The sequence below is a fragment of the Cyprinodon tularosa genome, unplaced genomic scaffold (genome assembly GCF_016077235.1).
Source record: "Cyprinodon tularosa strain WSP-4 unplaced genomic scaffold, ASM1607723v1 ctg174, whole genome shotgun sequence".
NCBI classification, from domain to species: Eukaryota; Metazoa; Chordata; class Actinopteri; order Cyprinodontiformes; family Cyprinodontidae; genus Cyprinodon; species Cyprinodon tularosa.
The window spans coordinates 972,425-989,777 of NW_024038565.1; the positions used below are offsets into that span (position 1 = coordinate 972,425).

At 38.1% G+C, this 17,353-nt stretch overlaps 2 protein-coding genes across 2 annotated transcripts; both read right to left on the reverse strand.

The window, feature by feature from the left end:
* Positions 1-1,391: 1,391 nt before the first annotated feature.
* On the reverse strand, positions 1,392-7,271 carry LOC119781292 (E3 ubiquitin/ISG15 ligase TRIM25-like). The gene is made up of 7 exons (XM_038281714.1): positions 6,578-7,271; positions 4,285-4,380; positions 3,876-4,109; positions 3,629-3,788; positions 3,442-3,543; positions 2,101-2,199; positions 1,392-1,896 (listed from the first exon to the last, which is right to left on the reverse strand). The coding sequence occupies exons 1-7, from the start codon at positions 7,178-7,180 to the stop codon at positions 1,829-1,831; spliced, it is 1,362 nt and encodes a 453-aa protein (XP_038137642.1). The 5' UTR covers positions 7,181-7,271; the 3' UTR covers positions 1,392-1,828.
* Positions 7,272-13,125: 5,854 nt separating this feature from the next.
* Positions 13,126-16,896, reverse strand: LOC119781293 (protein THEM6-like). Its single transcript, XM_038281715.1, has 3 exons — positions 16,795-16,896; positions 15,811-16,315; positions 13,126-14,327 (listed from the first exon to the last, which is right to left on the reverse strand). Exons 2-3 carry the CDS (start codon positions 16,309-16,311, stop codon positions 14,220-14,222), a joined length of 609 nt encoding a protein of 202 aa, XP_038137643.1. The 5' UTR covers positions 16,312-16,315; positions 16,795-16,896; the 3' UTR covers positions 13,126-14,219.
* Between the last annotated feature and the right edge of the window lie 457 nt (positions 16,897-17,353).

Consider the following 17,353-nt stretch of genomic DNA (forward strand, 5'->3'; position numbering starts at 1 on the left):
GACAAATATATCCAAATAAAATACCAAAGTTACTGTTAAGAGGGTAATATACGTATCCAAAGCAGCCTGTGCGTATAAAAAGAAGTAATCTAACTTAAACAGGACCTGACCACTATTCTTTGTAAAACTGTTTTGTGAAGAAAAGTTTGTCGGTGACACAGTTTGAAGCACTGTTGCCTTGCAGCAAGAAGGTTCTGGGTTTGATTCCCTGATCCGGGGTCTTCCTGCATGGAGTTTGCATTTTCTCATGCATGTGTGGGTTCCTTCCGCTTCCTCCCACAGCCCTATGAAATGACTTGATTTAGTTGGCATCTCTAAAAAGCGCCTGGGTGTGGGGGTGTGCATGTACCTGTCTTGCCCTCAGAGTGAGGACCATTTTTCCAATTTCACCCTCAGATTGAGAACTAGCTGTTGCAAAGTGACATGATTTTGCCGGTCCTCACATGCTGTTATGCTAATGGTTAGGTTTAGGGGTATGGTGTCAATTGGATTAGGGTTAGGGTGAGGTATGCATTGGTAATGGTTAGGCTTAGGGCATAGAAAGGGTTGAACATGACTGAAAATCAATGGAAGTCAACACATGGTCCTCACTACGATTGTAGAACGAGTGTGTGTGTGTCTCAGTGTTGCAACAGTGGGGTTGAATGTAGGAGTTTATCCTGAAATCAAAGGGTTGATGGTTCAAGCCCCAGCTTCGGCTTTCAGTGTCTTTGTGTCCACTTCACCTGCATTGTCTACTGGTGGTGGTCAGAAGGCCCACTTCTGTTAGTGTGTCCCAGGGCAGCTGTGGCTACATTGTAGCTTGCCCCCATCAGTGTGTGTGTGAATGAGTGAGGGACTGAATGTAAAGCACTTTTGTTAAGACCTCTGACATGAAAAAGTGCTATACAAGTACAGGCCATTTACCATTAACCCTGCGACAGACTGGCCTCTCGCCGCATGAAAGGCAAGTCAAGGTCACCATGACCCTGACATGATAAGCAGGAGTTTGTCCATTTCTTGTAAAATTACTTAAATGACATATTTGTAACTTTAGGGGCCTTTAATGGAAATGCTCCTCAATAGATTTGAGAGAGATTGATGTGTCAGTTGGACTCTTAGTGCATTTTCCTAACAGTTGCTGTTGGTCTGTCTCTCACTCATTCCTCCAACTTTGGCCATCAGTCTTTACAGTAAGTTAGCAGCAAGACTGTGGATCTCACTTCCTCCGTCTATTTACTGCATTGACAGCCCTTCTTCCAATAGACAAGTGTTTATTCAAATGCATAGCTTTAATATTTCCTTTAATACAGCATACTTTATTCTGTTTTCTTCCCTTAACTCATTTTGTTTGCTTCTTTTTTGCTTGTTTTATTGTAAATCAACATGTGATTTATTTCTCTCTAAAAAAATACAATACATGGATTGATTTTATTAATTAAATAGGCAGGGGAACATGTTTTTTTAATGCGTTACAAATGAGTCTCCAAAACAAAATAGCTGCAGATGAAGCGTGAGTTAAAGATAAAAAATAAAATAAAAAAACAGAAAAGCATAAAGTCTAAAACACATCACTACTGCATGGTAATTCTCTTAGTAACACTGGAATACAATACAGTAAGTTTTTTCATGCTTCTAGCTGCTTCTGAGTAATTTTAATGCATTGTTGCTGCATCTGTAAATAAATACTAAAATATGTAGCAGATATTAAAGCCAAGAGACTAATGTCAACATATGAAATCACTGGAAAAATGCCCATTCTTGACCTTTACGGTGAGATCATAGAAAAGAAATTATATTCAGGTTGTGTGGATGCATGCATATCATCCAGTCTGATGTCTAGAAGGATTTATCTTCTTCTTGAGTGAGGACGCCGCTGCAAGTGTTTTGGTCTGGATACCGTAGACAGTTTAGATCCTGAGGAAAAACAAAAGATCAACATTAAAAAATCAGCGAACAAACAGCAGCGCAAATGATGAATTCAGATCAGTTTAGTGCAAGAGAGTAACTGATCTTAAATATAAAGAAGTTAAAAAGAGAAGAAAGTATCTGGGTGTAAAGTTGGCTAAAATTTCCCCGTGAAACTTTTTAATTGGAATCTGGTGTGGTGTCTGTAGTTACCGAATGGTGAGAAGGCAAATGTGGCCCCAGCAGATGCTGGAGACAGGAACGGGTTCAGAGGACTAACGGCCGGCTGGTCCAGACCGAGAGGAGGTGCCGCTACCAGAACAAAAACACAAAGTTACTGCTGAGTCTCCCAAGTTCAAACATCACGAATCACATGCAGATTCAGCAAACTGTGCTGTAAACAAACATGCTGAGAGAGAGGTTTCTGCTGAAAGGGAAAGGAGGTTTGGATGGGAACATTTTTTATTTATTAGAACAACAGAAACATGTCAAATTACAGAAAGGCGAATGGTTGTAACTTAACAAACAGAGACATTCAACGCATAAACCGGCTCTGTAGGAAAACGTCTAAATTAGGGCACTAAAAAAAAAATCTTAATACTTAAAAATTTGTCAAAGCTTTGCTCCTCATAACTTAATAAGCACAATTTTAATAAAAATATTCCCTTAAAATAATCAGTGATTTAAAAAATTAGCTCTATAAAAACACTTTTTTCTTTTAGAATAGAAGTTAAACTCGTGTTTTAAGAAAAGTTAGCTCCATGTGTTTTAATGTTAACAGGTTTGTGAAAAGCAATCAAAAAGCTTTTGTATTAATATTATACTATATGAAAATAATGCTGATGTAAGCTATATAAACAAAAGAAGTTTAATCTTCTATGTCTAAAAAAAATCAAAATGATTAAGTTATTTACAGAAAATTAGTTTGTAACAAGCCAATGATCTACTTTGTTTATTTACATTGTCTTTGTACGAACAGATTTGAAAGTTTGAGGGAAAAAACTGCTTTTGTATTTTCTTTCAAGCACACCTTCAAGTAAACATTATTAAATTGTATATAGGAGCTAAAATATTTATGAATTTATGTTAATTAGACATGAAAGAGCATAATTTACTCCACTAGGTGGCAGCAAATTGCTTTCAACTGATCATTTTCTATGGTATGTTTTCACTGGTCTTAGGCTGAATTTAGATCAGAAAACGTTTAATGTAAATCCATCACATTAGTCCAAATGATTTTAAATTGTAGAATTAAACTGAAAACTAGGCTAAAACATGCATACAGCACTCTCCACATTTATTACCCCTCTGGTTTAAAAACAACAACAAAAAAAAAAAAACGGTTTTGGAAATAAACGCCTCTTTTATTGAAGATGAGGTTCTTTATGGGTCATTCTGTTGTGGTTTTCCTCTTTATTCTTTTTTACCATTGCCCTCACGTATGTGATGGAAAGATAAACCTGGGTCCTTTATCAGCATTATTTGTTTCAAATGTTTTGATTGTAGACAGACATTAGATATGAACAAGCTCTATATGCATCTAAACAGGCTCACCTTGTGGCGCCGCCGTGCCTACAGGTGGTCGAGCCTCATTAGTGAAAGGAAATTCACTCTGAATCTCAGGAATTTGAGGCATAACGATTTTAACATCCTTCACTATAAAGAAAAAAAGAGGGAAACATTAGATCAGAAAGAGTTGATGGAATATGTCACCTGAAAATCCCTCCTGAAGTGTTTTAACCTTTCTCATAGATGCTGACAAACCCTCCCTGGCACACTTCATGCAGCAATCCCTTGAAGTCAGACACAGCTGTCATCACCGGGTCGAAGGAGAGACTGGGGTTGGCGTTGAGCAAAGGAGGAGCTGACAGCGCAGGTGGAGCATGAACGGAATGGCATCTCTGAACGCACATAAGCAGAGGAGATGGTGTTAGAATGAGTGCTGCTGAGTCACTGTAGTCAGAAGCAAAAAGTGTGAGAAGCGTCACCTGGAGGAACTGGACGGGGTCCTCGGTGTGAGACAGCAGGTCCAGTTCGGCCTCGTTCTTCCTCAGTTCATCGATTTCCTTCTGGATCTTCTCTAGCAGCTGCTCGGCTTCACCGGCGGCCGTCTTTTCCTGGACTTTGATTAGTTCCCTCACTTCAAAACGCTTCAGCTCTATCAGGCGAATTAGATCCGTAAAGATGTTGTCACTTTCCTCTGCTGCAGCCCGAGCCAAACGCTAGAGGGAGACAGGTGGGAAGGCAGGTATTATTGAGGAAAATAAACTGCTGCTATGAGGATATACTGGTGCAGCAGCTGATATTTACATAAAGAGCAGGTTACATGTTTTACTTTGAGTGTTCAGACATTTTCTTACTAATGGTTTAACAGAAAGAAACTGTATCAGCACTTACACCGAGAGAGAAAATAGCTGTTCTGAGGTCTTGTGCCTCTTTTTCTCTTTGCTGAATCTTCAGCTGTGAATTCTGTCTCATGTCTGCAAGCTGCATCTAAAAGAAATAAACATGAGGGGAAATGTTAGAATTATTATTCCTGTTTACATAACAGATCTCTCACTTAATAGAGGGTGCATAGATTTGCCAATGATAAGCTGCTGTAAAACCAACACAAGGTCAAAAACATAAAAAATCCCTGTTTAAATGCAGCGTTTGTATGAAACCAACTGACCACCGAAATAAAGGGCAAATAACACCACTAAAGGCAGATTTTTAACATAGAAGAACTAAATTCCTGCAACAATATTTATGTCAGAATATTAGCAGACATGGAAAACATGGTGATCAAGGTTTTGTTCTTCAGTGGAGATTTCTCTTAAGTTTTACCCCAACATTCCTGGTAAACTACTGTGTCATTTTATTCAGAGTAAGATGGACTATTGAACCCCAGCATTGTCCATCACCTGATTACAAAAAACAAATATGGGACTGTAAAACAAAGCCTTTAAGGAAACAGGATGGTCAAAAAGATTGCTAATCCCCCCTCAATAGAGGAGGAAATTAACTTGTTTAGTACAAAGGGCTAGAACATTTTAAGCTTAACAGAATCTGCAGCATCTTTGACTCACCACTAACTAAAATCAACCTAAACACGACCCCATCAAAGCAATAGATAGATAGACAACAATGTTAGGTTGAACTTTTGAGTTGTACTCAAGTAACAACTAAATGATGCACTCCAGATTAAGGAGTAATCACTCATTCCTTTTGCTGTATGCAGCGAGGACCATGTGTTGACCCCTATTGATTTGAAGTGTTTTTCCGTTCTTTTCTATACCCTTGCACTGACAATAACCTTAAATCCAATCATTACCAGTGCATATCTCACCCTATCCTACACTTTAGTCCTTAACCAGCAAAATGTCCTCACTTTGCTGTTAAAATGGACATCTGGTCCTCACCCTGATGCCAAAATAAGAGCATACTGGTATTGTGTACTTAGATGAATGCTCAGGCCGTCTCTGGCGGTTTTCTGTGGAGTTCTTAGCTGTCATTTCTGATTTTTTTTGTTTTGTTTTTTAAGGCTACAGTGGCTCTTTGCAAAGACACACATCTATTAATAATTAGACCATCTCTATTGTAACATGTATTCTGTCCAGCTCAACTTAAACAGAAGTTAATCTGTTTGAAGGAACGATAGAAGAAAAACTGGTTCAAATGCAAATTTTAAACTACCGGTAATCCTTTGTCTATATCCCTAAAATGCAGCATTAAATCAACTTTGGTAGGTCTCTGTCAGTATCCCACTACTCAGCTTGACATTGAACAACCACCAGAAGTTCTCTTTATCTTCCCAAACTGAGGACATCTCTTTACAGAGAGACCTTTGTCCTTTTTCTATCATTTTTCTGTGTTTTACGTTTGTCCACTCAAGAGACTCTTTTGTTGATATTAACTCATTGTGATGAAGAAAAATTATTTCAGTTTTATCTTTTTAGCAGATACTAGAAGGGCTGAAGCGGTATTTGAAACCTCTTTAAATCTCCTTAGGTCTTCTTAGAATCTTCAGATGCAACTGAGGAGCATCGCATCATCACTACCATGTCAATGAATGGCTAAAGTGATCTTCATGTGAACTTCTTTGTTATTATACTGATGCTCTACAAATTCCCATTCAATGTGCAAATGTTTATAAAGTCCAAACAGACAGTGCAACTTTATTTTAGGTTAATCTGATTCAATACAACTAATAGCAGGTTTAAACTATGAATATGGAATTCTGATGTCTGATTTTAAAAAAGCATTTTTAAAGCGATATATTTTCAATATTTGCTTAGATAAAGTTTGAATTGTATAGAATATATGTGATACATGAAAGGTGTAAGAAGTTTGCTGATGAGTCATTATGGCATTAAGGCAAAAAAATATAAAAAAAAATTTAGTTTCATGTTTAGATATTTTAGAGAGTCATAGAAAAATGCATAATATTAAAAAAAAACCCTATCATAGTTTGGAATCCCAAAGATTGTGATGGATTACACATAATATGTTTGATTTACTTGTCAATTTTGATTTTAGAGGAATTAACCTTCTGATCTCCACTAAGATCCAATCGAGGAAAACAGGCCCAAACACTGTCTGACAGACTGATTCATCTCTAATTAAGGAATAAAACCTTAAATTCATCATGACTAGTGAAACATTTGATTTCCTGGCATTTCTTCTTTGCTTATTCTACGGAATGACTTACCTGCATGTGTTGTATTTCTGACTCCACCAGCACCGTGTCGTGCCCCTTGTGACGGTCTGTCAGACACAGGTAGCAGATGCAGCAGCTGTCGGTGCGGCAGTAAACCTCCAGCAGCTTGTCATGCTGGGGACAGATGGTCTCCTGGAGACGCTTGGAGGCAGGAACCAGCTTATGCTTCTTGAAGGCGGTGGATTGGTAGTGAGGCTGGAGGTGGACATCGCAGTAGGAGGCCAGACACACCAGGCAGGACCTGACAGCCTTGTTTTTCCTCCCGCTGCAGACGTCGCACTCCACGTCGTCCGCTTCGGCTGGACATCGGTTATCCGTCGGTACCGCCGGGGCATCCTGGAGAGCGGTTTCCTTGAATTTCTCCACCACGTCGGCCAGCATGGTGCTCCTGGCCAGCACGGGCCTCGGGCTAAAGCTCTGTCGGCACTGCGGGCAGACGAAGATACCGAGGAAGTCGTCCTGGTCCCAGTAGTTCTGGATGCAGTCTGAGCAGTAGCTGTGACCGCAGGGGATGGTCACCGGCTGTTTGAGGACATCCAGACATATAGAACAATTAAACTGGTCTTTGTCCAGAACCACTCCACCCTGAGCCATGTTTAATCACTACAGAAAACCTGATAATATAGCAGTATAAACAGGCTTCCTACAGCTACAGCTTTGTTTACAGGAAAGCGACAGAATGGAGGAGGGGCCTATCTACGACACCGGAAGTAGAGCGGACATTTAATTTAAAGAGAAAGGGCATAATAGTGCGAAAAGTTTCCATTAAAGGAATAGTACACCCAAAACATGATTAGCCTTCATTTTCTACTCACCCCCATGCTGAACAACACTCTGGAGTACTTTTTTGATATCTCAAATGCATCTGGAGATCTGGGAGGCTTCTTGCTGTCTGCTGACATTCAAATAATGGAGGTCTAAGGTGACCGAGACAGAAAGGTCCAAAACAGTCCACAAAAAACGTGTCAATATTCCTCCATACTGCTCGTCCAATGTATTCCAAGTGTCCTGAGTGGGTAGCATCCAGAATTTACTCGAAACGAAGTCATTTAGAATGTTTTTAGAGCAGAAACAGTAGTGTATAGGATTTCCTGAAAGCGTGCACATGCGCGATCACAACGCTACGGAAGCCGGCAGACCAAACCAGATGAAAGTGCGCATTCAGCGTCTGCTCTGCCAATAATGCAAGCGTAGAAGAAGAAATATGCTGTTTACCTGTGCAAAGAAAGAAACAACGAAAGAAAAATGTCTGAGGACTTCAGTGTTGAGGAAGAGCATGAGTTCTTTGCCGAGCTGAATGCGCTGGTTTGGTCTGCCGGCTTCCGTAGCGTCGTGATCGTGCATGTGCGCGCTTTCAGGAAATCCTATACACTACTGTTTATGCTCTAAAAACATTCTAAATGACTTCGTTTCGAGTAAATTCTGGATGCTACCCACTCAGGACACTTGGATTACATTGGACGAGCAGTATGGAGGAATATTGACACGTTTTTTGTGGACTTTTATGGACCTGTCTGCCTCGGGCGCCATAGACCTCCATTATTTGAATGTCAGCAGACAGCAAGAAGCCTCCCAGATCTCCAGATGCATTTGAGATATCAAAAAAGTACTCCAGAGTGTTGTTCAGCATGGGGGTGAGTAGAAAATGAAGGCTAATCATGTTTTGGGTGTACTATTCCTTTAAGCCCACCTTATACAAGAACAACTGACCAGACCTTATTTATACCCTATCGGCGGTCTTCAACAGGGGGTCCACAGAGGTACTACATTGGGGTCAGGAAAGTTTTGGTTGATTACTTTTTTTTTGTATATTACCCCCCTGCATTTTTTTCCACTAATTGAAATGTCTTTAAATACACATTAACATGAATTCAACAGACTGTAGTAACCGGATAAATGGAGGCAGAAGATGTCTTTCAGTCATCAATGCACACATTCAGCGACACACAGGAGCTCTTTCAAGCTGGGCATCATTTCATTCACAACACCTGTCCCATCAATCAGGAATCAGAATCAGTAATACTTTAATAAGGGCGAAATTACTTTCGTTACATTAATCCATATTTAGAGTGACTATAGGACCAGTTTGATATATCACAATTTCATACAGTATATATAATTAGGGGGTCCCTGCTCCATCTCGGCAACAGTTTGGGGGTCCTTGGCCTGGAAAACGTTGAAGACCCCTGCCCTAACACACGACAGATTTCTTTATTATGGTGACCCCAATAGCAAAGCAGGTATTTTTAATTACTGTGTTAATAACTTTGTATAGTTCAATAGACGGTTGGTAAAAATACACTCATATAATATTATATGAGTGTATATGTTTCAAACCACAATACAGATCTTAAAAGAATGATGTATTTCAGGGGTCTTCAACGTTTTCCAGGCCAAGGACCCCCAAACTGATGGTGAGATGGAGCGGTGCCCCCCCTAATTTTATATAATATATCAATGAAATAGTGTTATATCAAAATAGTCCTATAGTCACTCTATTACAGATGAAGTAATGCAACGAAAGAAATTTCACCCTGGGATTATTAAAGTATTTCTGATTCGGATTCCTGGTTGATGGGACAGGTGTTGTGAATGAAACGGTGCCCAGATTGAAAGAGCTCCTGTATGTCGCTGAATGTGTGCATTGATGACTGAAAGACATCTTCTGCCTCCATTTATATTTTACTACAGTGTGTTGAATTCATGTTAATGTGTATTTAAAGACATTTCAATTAGTGGGAAAAAAAAGTCTAATCAAGCAAAACTTTCTCGACCCCCGTGCAGTACCTCCACGGACCCCCTAGGGGTCGCGGACCCCCTGTTGAAGACCTCCGATGTATTTGAGTATTTTATTTTGTACACTACAACTTGGAATTATGGGTAATCCTGAGCATAGATTGAAACCATAGCCTTTAAGTACAAAGTGTTAGTGACGATGGATATCAAAAAGAGGTACTGAAGTGGATTCCAGAAAAGAGAAGAAAAGAAGAGCTGCTGGAAGAACGGAAACACTTTTCCAAAAGGGAAGATGGGGGGTTGGGGGGGGGGGGTTGTACTTCATATGGGGCCCACCCAGATAATGTAGCTTAGGGGCCTATTGTTGTGTCGTTACGCCATTGCTCAAAATCATTATTATTAAGACAATAAAAGACCTGAAATATTTCAGTTAGTGTGCAAACAAATCTAAAATATATGAATGTTCAAGTTTTCTAATTACATTATAGTAAATAATGAACTTTATCACAATATGCTAATATTTTGAGAAGGACCTGTATGTTTGTGAAATTTTGGCCAAAAGAGCAAAAACTGCCTATATCTGTTGGACATAACTTTTTTCATGAATAATCAAAGATTTAATTAGGTGACCTTATTCATTTTACCAATTTAAAGATTATATAAGACTTGGAATCAATTTTATGTATCCCCTGGGATTGCTCCTTCAGGGAAATTCTGGTCCCAATAACTTTTATAGATTACAAAGAGTTGAAGCAAGATGCCATTAAAGATGACAATATAAAAAGAGTGTATATGGTAGCATAGAAAAAAGGAAAAAGTTTTAATGTCCTGCAATATGTTTCCCTTAAATTTAAAAATATAAAAAAAAACAGCACAGAGATAATGAAAGACTACACAGTAGCTGACTGTGATTATTGCACTTGCAGTGCAGAAATATACTGACCTTGTAAAATAGGTTAAAAAAATACACAGGCTATACAGTAGTCAGCATGTGTTTTTGCACTGTGAGAGTGAAAAATATATTGCACAGAAGTGACAATAGGTAATGTTTTGCATAAGATGTCCAAGGAAGGGGGTGCTGACCCTTGTCCCTCTTCATATTACCTCCTCCTTCCCCCAAGTGAGGAGTTGTACTGCTTGATGGCTTGGGGAACAAAGGAGTTCAGCAATCTATTGGTCCTGCATTTGGGGAGGAGCAATCTCCCACTGATCAGGCTCCTCAGAAAGGTGAAGACAGTGTATAGGGTTCAGCTTCAAGCCAATCACAGAGCTTAGCCAAAAAAATCAGTTATCCTACCATATGAGATTATTGGTATAATCTTCATAGGGCAATTAGCACATTGAAGGGTATATTGACCTATTTAAAATCTACAAAGAATACATTTAGAACAATATTTACTGACATTTTGCGCCTGCTCAAAATGTTTCCCATATAATCCTCAACACTTTCACGAAAAGTGATAAAATCAGGAAACTACAAGTTGAACTACATTCCTGAGGACCTCATTTTCAAACCTTCCCTGCCTGCATGCTTCCAGCTAACCTGGGCTACAGGGTCTTGTTTTTTTCGGTTTTTTGTTTTTGCATATTCTCCTAAACCTGGTAATACCTTTGGTCACTGCTACACTGTGTCCTTTGTCTAAAAATATTAGATTAAATGATGAAGTAAATTTATATTTTTTAAAAAGAGCACTTAGTAATAGAGGAGGAACAAGATGGCCAACATGAACAACTTCTGCATACTACACTGTAAAATTACACTTAGGTGACAAACACCTCCACTGGTCTTTAACAGACCATAGAATATTTTTATTTCAATAAATGAAGCAATATGAGCCGTAATATTGATAGGCCTACCATTGATGAACTATACGGTTAGGGTTTCTCTTTTTTCTGTTATTTACCTGCTATCCAGTGCCATGTTCATTTAGCTTACACCAACTACCTATTCTACATAGTCTACAATATCTTATGAAGACCATGCATCTGCAATAACCTCAGCCAATTTTAAATGGTATAAAAACAACTCTAGCTTCATTGTTATTATACTCAGACCCCAGCTTTGTATTAAAGATACTTTAAACATATATTCTTTTTTTCCAGCTTTTATTGTCATTACACTGTCACAAGTACAGGGCAATGAAATGAAAACTCTGCGTTTAACCCATTCCCTTGGGGAGCACTGTGGGGATCAGGATCTTGCTCAGGGACCCAGAGTTTCATTCTGTGGGAGTGGGGCTCGAACTCAGAACCTCAGGATTCCAAGCGCAATGCCCTAACCACTAGGCCGCATTTGTTTATAAACCATTTATAAACAAATGTTGCGTTTCACTGCGTCATCACTGACCTTCCTGACCTTCCTTCCTATGTACCCTAATGTTCTTTAACAACCCCGGAAAGCATCACAGGACTTTTGGATTTATGTTATGAAAACAAAAACATACAGGGGAACTTAATTTAATGGGTAGGTGACTACTAAGAGCAGTTGGCTGCACTGGTTTTTATCTAAGGGTCGAAAAAGTTTTGGGGGCGCAGCAGAAATGTGCTGTACTTCCAGATCATTTGTAAAGAAGAGCAAAACATGTGTCAAATAACGTTTTTTTCAGTACTATTGAAAGCCTCTGCAATTTAGAAATGTTCTTGACAATGAGTCAATGTTTCACATCTCAGACAGTTTATTTGCTGAAACAAAGGATCGATTTCATAAAGGGACTTTTAGTGCTCGTAACACATTGACTAGACAACCTTTCAACCTGCTTTACAATGAGATAACCAAGAAGGGTAGCTGTGGCAGTAAACTATAGCAGTAAACAGCTATAGCTCTAATAGTATGGACACCGGTGACTATGTGTCAGTGTGAAAGCCAACAGGAGTTACTGAAAGCAAGTTTTCCAAATCAAATGAGCATTGAAGTTTGAGTAGAAATACATTTGAGAAATCATAAAAAATTTACCATATGATGATTTTAGCTCTACAAATACTGATTAAGGAAAAACAGTTCTGCAAATCAAATAAGACAATAAATACAAATTAACCTTTTATTGTTATCAATCACAGATTCTTTAGAATTTGGATTAAACAACTTTTAATAAAAAATTTCTTAAAAAAAGTTAAATTCCACAATCTGAAATATATATTTCTGTTATAAAATAGGCACTTTTCACAATTTTGGTTTCATCACTACCATTAGATACCATCAAACATTTCTTACTATGTATTCCTTTTGAATTTAAATGCATTAAGAGCTTTTAGAAATGTTACCTGGTATCATCAGTACACATCCCTGCTATTAAAAGGGCAATTTGTCATACAGTTTTATATGTACTCCCTTAAAAGATGTAACATAACAAAACATTTACTTTTAGCCAAAATAAAGTAGTTTTTTTTTTCCAACTAAAAAACAAAGTTCTTTGTTAAAAGAGCTAGCCTAGCATTCTAGCACTCTTTTGAGCATATTCATTATTATTAAAACTTTGCCTACATGAAGATCGATGCCATTGTTGAAGGAAGGATCCAGGTCATGTTTATAGTTTGGCACTAATATGTATTTACAATAGAGGAAGCAGCAAGCCTCTGGGAGGTGTTTTGGTCCAAATTTGGATTAAACTTTACATTGTTGGCCATCTTGAAAATTGCTTTATAAATTTGAAAACTGGCACTGTATCCAAAAATACCATCCATGCCAGTGGCTCTATTATGCTATGGACAAGCTTTTCAGCAGTGACAGGGAAGCAGATCAGTAATAAGAAAGACAAAACTAAAATAATTAATGTGTACTTAACTGTGTAAGAAAAGACACAGAACAATGTTCAGTGCATTTTTATTTTAAAATGCATTAAGATAATCAACAAACATAAATAATGTTTGATAAATAAATCTATGTCCACAAATCAAACAACAGTAAATGGAATAAACATTCAATTAATATCTTCAAACTTCAAGGTTTTTACTAGGATTTCTTCAAACTTTGTATTGAGAGCATAAATACATAAAAGATTGGGCATACATTTAAAAAAAAATCTAAAATCTCTAGAGGACAATATTGATTTGGTCACATAAAGGAAGCTCTGATGCATAAGTGCCAACTTTGGACATTTCAAATATTTTTTTCTATAAGAGCCCTCAAGCCCTCCATCTTTCTTGTGTGTTGCAGGTTTTGAAAAGTTGCCAGCAACCTCATGTTAGACAACATTCTCTGTAAAATCACATGCAGATCCAACCAAGTTTTCTATTTTTAAATAGCTGTTTTTTTCCTAATCTGGAAAAATAAAGTGCAGATAAACATATATTTAGTACTTTTTAAAATACAGTATTCCCTTTCAGATTGTTAACAGGGATTAACCCGTTTAAAAAATACTGGTCATATGGTTAAACTTTATCATGCTTAATATATCCATTCAAATATTCCCTTAACATGATTTGGGGTTTTCATTCCAAGTTATTCTCTCTGGTTCTAAACTATAAGGAACAGGCTTGAAAAATATTTTTACTGTTTTGAAACATGCAGTTATGCCAGTGGATTTTTGATGTTTACGCTACATGCTACTGTGAAATTCAATGATGTTTTTTAAATAAAAATGTCTGATACCTGCCTCCTCACTGTAAACTAATTGGTAGTCACAGGACTAAAGCTTTGTTCTGGAGTCCCTTTCTTTAAAACTGAACATTTCAAACACTTCCAATTTTTTGTTTTATACATATTTAGCTGAAGTAAATATTTTTTTTCACACCAAACACACCAAATATAAATAAACAGCGAGTATGACTGGCCCCAAATCAGAAAACATCAAGTATTTGAAGTCGACTAAAACCCTCTAAAAGGTGTGGGAAGGTCTGAGTGTGTGCAATGCAGAGATATGCGTCTCCACTTATGATACCAAAGAATCTTGGTGCGTCTTCATTTGTTCTTGTCCTCAAGGCCACTCTCTGCTCTCAGTGCCTGACTGCTGGCTGAAATAAAGCTGATCCAGTGTTTGAGTTCCTCTGGAAACTGTGGACACTCAATCTGTAAATAAACACAACGTTAAATACATTGTAGGAAAAACTGAAATGCAGATTCTGAGCCTTTAAATCTAAACCAAATAATTATCCGACATCTCCCAATGCTGTCAGAGTAGGGATTGTTTACATGGCACTTTAAAGCAGAGTTCCCAAAAGTACAGCAAAAGAGCAATAAACATATTCACATTAGAAAAATAAAGCCCTAATGAAAGTGATGATTATTCTTAGGTACACAATAATAAAAATATATATATATTAACACATTAAAATTTTTCTGAGAAGCTTTCTTGTAAATCAGGAAATTATTCCATAAATGTGAAGCAGAGACCCTAATTCAACCAATTAGAGTAAGATCTTACACTGTAGTTCCCCCACTCTCATATCCTATCATTTAAAGCTTTTATCTTTACAGATTTTTCAATTCGACACATACAATTCGATCAAAAGATTATGATCTTAAATCAATTCTTGAAAAAAATCAGATTCTTTTATCTTGTTAATTAAAACTGAAAACTCAAATTATATGACCGCACACATTGCAGTATGCTTAAACTTTTTGGTTTACTCAGTTTTGTGGTTATAAAATCAAATGTCTGCCGAATTGGATTGATAATTTAAGTAAGTTAGTCAAAAAAACAAAAGCCTTAATTTGGTCTTAAAGCACTTAATATGAATTTACTTCAACATACTTGATTTCTAAGTATAGTGCATATGCACTGCAGAGTATACATTTTCCTTGTATAAAATTATGGGTTTTAGTTAGTTGTGACCCAACTATATCAAAATGAAACCTGACACCGCCAGATGGATATGCGGAGCAAATCCATCTGGAAACCTTCCGTTGAAGAAATTTTGGGAAGGGGCGAAAATACTGGTTAGCTGATTGGCCTATGTTGGTGATAGATCAACAAAGCATATGACATACTAACAGAGCGACGACGAAAACACAACCACAAGCCAGGCTACTCTTGCCCAAACCAGTCGGGAGAAGAGCAAAAACATCTTTTCCTCTGAGGAAAGCCTCCAGAGCAGTGTTTTTTCTCTTCTTTCAGTGAAGAAATACTCTGTAATTCCGATAAAACTTGCTCAATAGCCACGCTAACGCTAGTTTCATCGGCTGAAGCCGCCATGTTCTTTAGACTGAACCGTCACGCTTCTCGTTGCGTCACACCTCAACCCGCCTCAAAGCCAACGCTGATTGGACGGTCGTTTGGTGAACGGCTCCAAATTTTCTTTAACGGAGAGTCTCCAGACTGATCTGCGAGTGCAAGCTTGCGAGATCAGGATCATCTCATGAGGCTAATCAAAATGACCTTCAACAGGAATTTGTTTTTTTTTAATTTTTTAGATGTAGGAGCTTATTTTATGTGTTTTGCTTTCATCAAGGCACCGTGATTCAATTAAAATTGGATTTTTCCAGAAAAACAAAAACAAACCTGATCTAATATAATGATCAAAAATGCAAATTAAAAATAAAAAACCCTCACCTTCTTCTTGTAGATGAACTCAATGATGCTTTCTGGGCTGATGCCCACCACATTCTGCCTACAAAGCATGACTGCAGAAACAAAACTATCTCTCTTGGACACAAAGCGCTGCTCTAGATAGAAGGCCTTCTCATCCCAGCCTAACACTTTGGTACGAATCTGGAAAGCCTCTCTGAAGGCCAAAGAGCGTCTGTAACGAATGGTGGAGGCCCCTACTACCAATCTGACCCCCAGTTTGCGTGAGGCCATGAACAGCCCGTTTCTCATGTAGTGGTGGAAGCGGGCAAAGTCACACTCCCTCAGATAGCGAGAGTTGTTCATGTGGCCGAGGTAGTCTAAATCATTGGGAAGAACCATGCCGTCAATGCTTTGTTCAGCTAGTATGTCTTCTATTCTGGGCAGGAACCATGCTTCTACAAAGACCTGGGCCCCCCGCAGGAAGTACCACACGTCCAGGTTGCAGAAGAGCAGGAGGAGGGCACTCAGCACCAGCAGCAACATCTCTCTGCAACACAAATACACACATAGATCAAAAGAATTAAAAATGATGCGACAGATTTTAATGCATTCAATTGTTATTACATAATGTCTTGTATAAACCGGGTTGCTTTAAAAGATTTTCAGTAATATGCAGCTTTAGATTCTAGAGGCATTAACACAATTTGTTATTTAACATAATAAATCCATATACACAGGTAATTGGTATCTCAGCTTTCTAGAGCTAAAACACTTGGGTCCTATAGCTCCAAAGCCACGCACTGCAACCCTGACACGAGTGGGAAGTGAGCGGAGCTCCTTTCCAATAAACCTGCTGTGGAAGACAAATCTTTTAGCTTAGCTGTTAGCAGTCAGAGGATGCTGGCCTAAGCAGACACAAGCACCGCAGTCTGACGTGAAAGTCCCCCCTTTCCAGCAAACCGTCCCATAGCAAAGGCGACGTCCAAACATGTAACAGAAGCATATTTCCACGAACGTAAAACTCACCGTCCGTCCCACAGAAGGCGCTACCATAGGACGGAATACAACTTCAAGAAGCCGGTAGGTTCAATGGACATGACTTCCGGGTGTGTGACGTAACAGAGCTTCATTGGATAATTTGTTGACATGGTTGCAGGGTCGTTTTGCATATTGACGCTATTTGGTTTCTCAGCTTTTTTCCCCGTTTTATTATTATTATTTTTTTTTACTTGCGTTGTACGGAAGAGGATTAGGGCCATTGGAAAAAAAAAGCTAACTGATTAAAAAAAATTGTTTCAGTTTAATATGGGAAAAAAATCATAATTCTGACTTTTTTCTCAGAATTCTGACTTTAATCTCAGAATTCTGAATTTAATCTCAGAATTCTGAATTCTTTTCTCAGAATTCTGACTTTAATCTCTGAATTCAGACTTTCTTTCTCAGAATTTTGACTTTAATCTCAGAATTTGAACTTTTTTCTCAGAATTCTGACTTTGATCTCATAATTTTGACTTTAACCCATAAAATTCTGACTTTTTCCTAAGAATTCTGAATTTAATCTCAGAGAAAAAAGTCAGAGTTCTGA